This window comes from Caenorhabditis briggsae (genome assembly GCF_000004555.2).
Source record: "Caenorhabditis briggsae complete genome, chrII, whole genome shotgun sequence".
Lineage (NCBI taxonomy): Eukaryota > Metazoa > Nematoda > Chromadorea > Rhabditida > Rhabditidae > Caenorhabditis > Caenorhabditis briggsae.
Window position 1 is genome coordinate 4665720 of NC_013486.2, and position 8149 is coordinate 4673868.

The following is an 8149-nucleotide window of genomic DNA, read 5'->3' on the forward strand; positions in this document are numbered from 1 at the left end:
TTTTTTCTGCTATTCTTCAAGTTAAAAAAGGTGAGCCAACATTGCAATATTCAAAATACTGAGTTTCTTGAGTAGATTTAGAATCCAATGCGTTTTTACTGAAAATCCGGATTGTAATTTTCTTCCCTATTTTCAAATGAATTATGTGGAATCTTTCACCGGACCTTACCCTAAATTTCCTTTAAAAGAAATTCCGTCAAAAACCGTCAAGTTGGAGTCTCAATTATAATTGGTTGTCGTAAGGGGTGCCCAATTTATTGAATTTTCTTCCTTTTCACGCCGTTTTTTGGGAATTTCGGATTTTCTTTGAATTTTTTCGCAATAATATTTGAAAAATAAGTAAATTTTAACACATTTTAATGCAAAAATTTTTTTGGCCGGATTTCCCCTTTAAGCGTTGTACACCATCACGGTAGAATGCATACACTGGCCCCAAAAATCCCCCGTAAAATCTCCTGTCCCCCCACCTTTAATAGAAGGGCCCTCCGAGAGGGGCTTGGAGAAGTAAATGGGCCTCTGTAATAGAAGGGACCCCGTAAAAGAAGGGCCCTCTGTGAAAAAAGACACCCTTCAAAATGTGCATTGAAAAAAAAGACCCCCTTCAAAATGTGCATTGATCAGAAAATTAAGGAACTCCACAATTTAATAGAAATTTGTTGAAACTCTATTTTTCAATGAAAATCTTGATAAATTTTGGTGAAATTGGTAGATTTTCATGAATGTTGAACAAAACTTCGTCGAATTTTTCAACGCAATATTTCGGAAAAAAAACTGGCCGGAAAAATAGAAGGGCCCTCCGCTGGTGCCTCGGAACAATAGAAAGGCAGGCCCTTCTAATACAGGTTTTACAGTAACCCTAATAGGGACCAAAAAAGGTCATGAAGCAATTTTTAGAATTTTTGAAAAAGAATATAAATTTTGAGAGAAAAAAAATGTTTCACCGGCGATCTTGATCAATTTTTCGATCATATCGACCATGTTTCCTGTTTTCAAAGAACTTCTCACTGTTTTCACTTGTAAAAATTATGTCCAACTAAAATACAACCTATTTTTTTTGTAAAGAAATCGGTAAAATTTGTTAAAAAATCCGATTTTTCTCGAAATCAGGATTTTCTGTTTTTCTTCTCAAATATATCGAAAACAAAATTCATACTTTTTCTTGCTGTAAGAGCATTCTGCGAAAACTGGAAAAATGGTCCCTTTGTAAAATCTGAAGGGGAAAATGAACGATATTGGAAGATCTGAACAAAATCACATCTTATTACAACTATATTTAGATGAACTAATCCATATATGAGATATCCATCCCCAATACGACCTGAAATTGTAGACGAAATATGGACGCGGCACTTCCGATCTCGATTGCGCGCAAACGGTGTACCTATGTCGTCCATATGAGGCGCCGCGCCAACGCATATACCATGGGCAGCCGTTACCCTGTGAAGGTTTTTTGCCAATGGGATCACCTTCTTAAACCAATAGTAGATGGAGGGAGGGGTCCCCCACCCCTAACAAAAAAAACAAGAAGTCACCCGAAAAACCCCTCTTTTCGGAGACCATTGTCGGTTAGTTTTCAAAAGCCCCCTCACCCTGATAAGAAGCCACATTGCATACCGCATTTTATTGTTGTCTCAATTGTTTTAATCTTTGATAAAATCTCTTGCTACTGGGGGACGTTCAGTGATAAAACACCTAGCCATGAACCCCGGAACATGGCGACCCTTAGGGCCTTTTAGTACTTTTTCACATCGGACCAATCGACAGAAAAAAGCAAAAGAGACAACAACAAGCAGCGTAATGCAAAGAGCTTCTTACCAGAGAAAAAGGAGCTTGTGAAAATTATCCAACAATAAAGATTTCACAGAGAACTGATTTTTTTCAACATGTGGATTTTTTTAACGAGGACAGAAGGATGGGGGCGCAACGTAATCTTGACTGATTTATTTATTTATGGCGTTACGTAAAATTCTGGAATTCTGAAATTCCGGAATACCGAAATTTTAGAAAATTAAAATTCTGTAAATTCGTGATTCGGAAATTAAAATTTATTGAAATTTTAGATCCTCGAATTTAAAGATCTTTGTAAAAATCCATGTGAAATTTGTATTTTGATTCTGAATGTCGAAGATAGAGCCAACTTAATATCCGTTACGTTTCAGAATCCAAGTTCTCCGTTTAGCCCACTCAAAAGCTCAATTACCGTAAACACTCTAATAGAACGTCACCCGAATCGTCAAATTTGAAGTTATTTATCTCATTTTCTGAAAGAGATATCAAAAAGTGGCTAACTAATAAAATGATGCTAATGTCATGATAAACATTTCATAAGTTGACAACTTTTTGATATCTTTTACAGAGACCGAGATATACAGGCTCAAAATAAACGGTCCGGGTGGCGTTCTATTAGAGTGTTTACGGTATTTCAACTTCTGTGAAAGATATCAAAAATTTGTCAACTGATAAATTACGTATCGTAATATCACCAACACTTTATCAACTGGCAACTTCTTCACATCTTTAAAAGTAATAAAGATAATTGAGCTCAAAGTTAACGATTTGGGTGGGCTCCGATGAGAGGTAATACGGTAAGTACCAGGTGACCACATAGGAAAGATAATTGACTTTACTTCCCAGGTGGTAGCATAATACGGCCATCTTGGTCCTCATTATATTTTCAGCGTCTTTAACTGTCAACTATCTTTCCCAGAAGGGCTTACCACATGTATTCCCACGTCTCGAGCCTCTTCACATCCCACCTGGCCATAAACCTGTAGTCATAACCTAACTCATTTTTCATTCGTTCTACCATTTCTGGTTGGTCGTATGTTTTCTGGTCCTTTCTATTCTATCTAATCGATATTTTGTTTCCAGACTGTGCTAGGCCAAATTTTCTAGATCCCTCTTCTTCCTTCTAAGCTCATATACCTCTGAAATTGTTCCTTTTTTCCAGATCCAATCTCCTTTCATCATAAAATGAACGCCTACGAAATGCAATTCCACATCCTCGGACGCATTCTGATGACTAGAGATGACGACATGGTTAGTTCATGTTTTAATATTGATTTTTACTTATTTTTCTTTTTTTCGTGCTGACCCCCTTAGTGGACTTTAAAATTTCCAAAAACGAATTTCCAGATCACCAAAACCATCGAACAGCTCCTCAATAAGGGTTACCCATCAGTGGGGATCCTCGATAAATGTAATATTCCATTTCTGATCTCATACTATGCACCAGAGAATGTCTTTGCTCAACGACTTCTGAATATTCATCATATGGCAAAAAGTATTCAGATGAAAAAGGAGTTGAGCTCAGTTTTGGAGAGTTTTGAGGCAGGAATGGCCCAACGATTCGAAGGAGAAATTATTCCAGACGAATTCGTGAATCTTTTGGCATTGATGACACAATCCAAGGAGGAAGTTATTGTGAGTTGAAGCTGTGAAATTAGAATTAGAGATTAATTTTACCTATCATCACTAATAACATTCACCAAATTCTGTTATGTATGTCGCGCGCCTTTTCCCCCATTCAAAGTTAACCGATTGTGCTGAAACCTGACGGATAGGTCAGAAGTGTGTCTTAACTGATGCCCGAACTTTTCTTTTTTTGAAATTTCGATTTTGAATTCTTCTGGAGACGTTCCTTGATTTCACCGCAGTAAAGCGTGGTGAGCAGAGAGAACGAGGAAATCCCCACACTCGTAGGCCAGTAGGTCAAGCCCGGAGGGGCGTTAACCGACTGGTTCTTATTTAAAGTGGTTAGTTTTAGAAGTCTAGAAGGATAATAGGTTTTTTTTTGTTGGATAAAAAATGATATTTTACAATTCAAAATGGTCATCGCTGAAGTCTTAAAAGTAGCCCAAAATGTGTTGATTTGTCTGAAAATTTCAGATATAATATGTTTTTAGACATCTAAAGTAAGCGAATTTCAATTTAAAAAAAAAAAAATAATGGAACTAGGTCATGTTTAGTATTATTCCAGGCTCGTCTCGCCTTCCGAACTCTCCACGATTTTCCGATTCCACTGGCGATCGCTGCATGGCTTCGCCTTCTGGCAATTCTCTCAATGCCTCGATTGCCAGAAGCTGAAAGTCTCAGATTGAAAATGGAGAGAAACTTGAATCGTATTGACGAGGTTGATGATGGAATTGATATGAGAATTCCAGAAGAGAATGTCCCACAAGTTGTTCAATTTGTTCCACAAGTTCCGGAAGATTCTGATGATGATGAAGAATCGGAATCTGAATCCGATACTGATACTGAATCAGAAGCAGATTCTGAATCAGATGAATCCTTCCTTTCTCAAGATTCTGCTTTTGGAGGAATCGACGAAGTTTTGGAGGACATCCGAGAATACGAAGAGGAAATGATCGCGTTTGACTATTCCCTCGGGGAGATGATTACGAGAATAGTGATCGAGGCTTTGCAGTCGAAAACGGATGGGTTGGTGAGTTGATTTGTTTGAAGTCTGGATTTTAAAGATTATTAGATGTTCTAGATTCCTAGATCCTTATATAGGTTTGTTTTAGATTCTAAGCATCCTGGATTTTTGAATTTCTGGATTTCTGGATTCTTAGGATTTTTGGGAGGGATCTTTGAATTCTTTGAATTCTCAGGACTCAGAATTTTTAGAATGCTTGTGGTTCTTTGGATTTTCTATTATTTTTGCTCCCAATTACCCATTTTGCAGATCAATCTCGCCACCCGAATGGTCAGCGAATTCCGAATGCAATTCTCTCAATCATTGTTTCAAAAATACGAAATTGCCCTTCATTGTCTCAAGGGTCCTCAGAATGAATCGACCGAAATTTTGATGAGCACCATTTCAAGAATGGTCGTATAACATCCTGTCGACCAGAAAGACAAACTTTTCAATGAGATTTTGGAATACTTCGACTCCGAATCCAAAGTTGATGGAAAGATTAGTGATGTGATGCTGGCAGTTTTGATGACTTATATTACCGAGGAAGACGATGATTATGTAAGTTCCTATTTTGGCAGAATTAGTCTTAATTGGAATACATTAATTACCCTTCTAATTTGTTGACAGCGGATCCTCAGTCAGTCGAGACCGATCCTACGTCCTAACCCGAGAGTGTCCGCAACCTGAAATGACCCCCAATTCCCCCCAAATGTGTAAGATAAGCGGTGCAAAGGAAATAACAGTACACAAAGTATTCAAATCCAAGTTTATTAACGGAAAGGGATTTGAATAAACGGCAAAGACAACGGAATTGGGAAAAGTAAGCAAGAACAGAAAATAAGTAAAGGTGTAGGGCTAAAACCTCCTCGGAGCTACCGGAGGAAACCTTGCTGCCTTCTAAAACTGGTGCTAACAAACCAAAACGATGCCAAACGTAGAAAACTAGCTGAAAGGCTAAAAAAAGTTAAACGGGACCGCATAGCGGTCAGCTCTTGGTGAGATACGAACACTCGCTTCGCCGCAGCGAAGACTGAGTAACGACGGGCGGCGGGCGCCAGTGCCAAGTGGCGCGGTCGCTGCAACGCGATCGTTGGCGCGTATTCAAATAATATTAATATTATTTGAGTGAAACAATGTACTTGTAATAAGAGAACGAAGAGAGATAAGAAGAGGAATGAACATGACCCGAATAAAGCGGATAATCCAGAGGGATTTTATGGGGAAAATCGGGAGACTCTGGGTTATCTTGCTTTCAGGTTGTCATTGTTCCAAGACAATGGGAAAAATTGAAAACTAATTACCCTAATTTTCAGGCATCCGATGTTGCTGCTTTCCTTCTACAAAAATCGGTCACTCTATGCCAATTTCGTAATCAAAACGTTTATGATTATCTGGATATGATTATAGAAAAATCCGAAGAAGTTTACGAATTGATGGACAAAATTGAAGACATGATGGATGAGGAGGAATAGGACGAGAAGAATTGATTGGAGATTTCAAAAAATTGTGGTTTTCCTGTATTTTTGTTCATTTTTAAAAATGTTTTCCTTTCTTGAAAAGTATCTCTTGTTTTTTTGTTTTCTTAATAAACTCAAAATTGAAATATTGATTTGACGGGAATTCCAAAAATTATGGATACTAATTGCAAAAAATTCATGTAATTCATCATCTATTTTTCAAAAGTGAAAAATTTTGGAATTCTAAAATCATGGAATTTAAAAGATTTTCAATTTATGAGATTTTGAAGCTCCGAATTACTGAGAAACTGAGACTTTGAGATTCTGAAAATCTGAGATTCTGAGATTCTGAGATTCTGAGATTCTGAGATTCTGAGATTCTGAAATTCTGAGATTCTGAGATTCTGAGATTCTGAGATTCTGAGATTCTGAGATTCTGAGATTCTGAGATTCTGAGATTCTGAGATTCTGAGATTCTGAGATTCTGAGATTCTGAGATTCTGAGATTCTGAGATTTTGAGATTCTGAGATTCTGAGATTCTGAGATTCTGAGATTCTGAGATTCTGAGATTCTGAGATTCTGAGATTCTGAGATTCTGAGATTCTGAGATTCTGAGATTCTAAGATTCTAAGATTCTGAGATTCTAAGATTATGAGACTTTGAAATTCCGAGATTCTGAGATTCTGAGATTCTGAGATTCTGAGATTCTGAGATTCTGAGATTCTGAGATTCTGAGATTCTGAGATTCTGAGATTCTGAGATTCTGAGATTCTGAGATTCTGAGATTCCGAGATTCTGAGATATGAGATTCTGAGATTCTGAGATTCTGAGATTCTGAGATTCTGAGATTCTGAGATTCTGAGATTCTGAGATTCTGAGAAACTGAGACTTTGAGATTCTGAAAATTTGAGATTCTGAGATTCTGAGATTCTGAGATTCTGAGATTTTTGAGATTTTTGAGATTCTGAGATTCTGAGATTCTGAGATTCTGAGATTCTGAGATTCTTCTAACACTAAATTAAGAAAAAGTCCCAACTTCATATTTTCCTTCTCCCCAAAATCCTCTGCTTTATTCCATGAATGGCGTCTCGTCTAACCCAAAAAAAGGGGAAGAATTGGAATACAAAATTGAAACACATTCAGGCGGTAAAAATCCCGCAAAAGAAAAGAAACACGGAGATAAATTGTGCGAGATAACGAAAAACTTCAGGTTCCCCCCACTTATTTTCCTGTGCCATGGGAAGAGAAATAGATGGAAATCTGTTTGCGTTTCAAAAAATATTCCTTCGTTTTTCCACTTTTTTGGAAGCCTGTTATATATTTCACAAAAGATGGGCGGTTTTCTGGGAATTACGCAATTTTCTTATTGATTCTAATTTTCGATATTTTATGATGCCTTCAGATATTTTTGAAAGCCTATAGGATCTTTTGGAATTCTAAGAATCCATAAAATCCGAATTTTTTTCAAGAATCCAACGCCTCTGAACTTTAGAATCTCAGAATCTCAGAAGTTGATGATCTTCAAAACTTAAAAATTTCAGAATTTGAGAAAAACCTTGCTTTTGAAAAATAGGTGACAATTTCCAACTTTTGAATCTTAACTTTTCAAAACCTTTTTGGAATTCCCGCCAAATCAATACTTTTAAAAAGTCTCTAGAAAATCAAAAGTAATAGATTTTTATGCTCTTCTAGAATTTTCCTGTCTGTACCTCTGCAAATCCAGATGGTTCTCTCAGAAGCCTAATAATCTAAGAATTCCTAAAATCCTAAAAATCCGAGACCCTGAGAATTTTAGTGTTTGAGATTTTAATTTCAAGATTTCCGAATTTTCGAAAAAAAAAATCTGAAGTTTCAAAAAATTGTATAGCTCCAGATTTTTAGACTCTTCTAGAATTTTCCGTCTGTATCTCTGGAAGTCCGGATGCCTCTAAGAACCCAAAAAATACAATGAGTACTAAGAACCATAATAATCTAAGAATTTAAGATTCAGAATTTTCCCGAGTTTTTTTGAATTTCAAACTTCCAGAGTTATATTTTCAGAATTTCGAGATTTCAGAGAATATTTGAAAACGTGAGAAGTCAAGGATCTGAGAATATATCCTCTTTTGAAAATCTCTTCAACCAAAAAATGCCGTTCCAAGCATTAAGACACTTTTCAGATTATCCTCCATTCCCTAATCCTAGCCGTTCCGCAATAAACATGAAACCTCAAGATTTTTTTTTCAGTTTACCAGTTTCATTGACGGATTTGGATTTGTTCCACCCGTTCAT

General features: G+C 36.7%; 2 protein-coding genes across 2 annotated transcripts; one reads left to right on the plus strand and one right to left on the minus strand.

The window, feature by feature from the left end:
• Window positions 1–2973: 2973 nt before the first annotated feature.
• Window positions 2974–5892, plus strand: CBG26145 (the record flags this gene model as incomplete). The annotated part of the gene is made up of 5 exons (XM_045242012.1): window positions 2974–3039; window positions 3136–3423; window positions 3980–4444; window positions 4877–4978; window positions 5734–5892. The coding sequence occupies 5 exons, from the start codon at window positions 2974–2976 to the stop codon at window positions 5890–5892; spliced, it is 1080 nt and encodes a 359-aa protein (XP_045099142.1).
• A 282-nt stretch (window positions 5893–6174) lies between these two features.
• CBG11118 lies at window positions 6175–8149 on the minus strand (the record flags this gene model as incomplete). Its single annotated transcript, XM_002646630.1, has 2 exons — window positions 6175–6776; window positions 8110–8149. The coding sequence occupies 2 exons, from the start codon at window positions 8147–8149 to the stop codon at window positions 6175–6177; spliced, it is 642 nt and encodes a 213-aa protein (XP_002646676.1).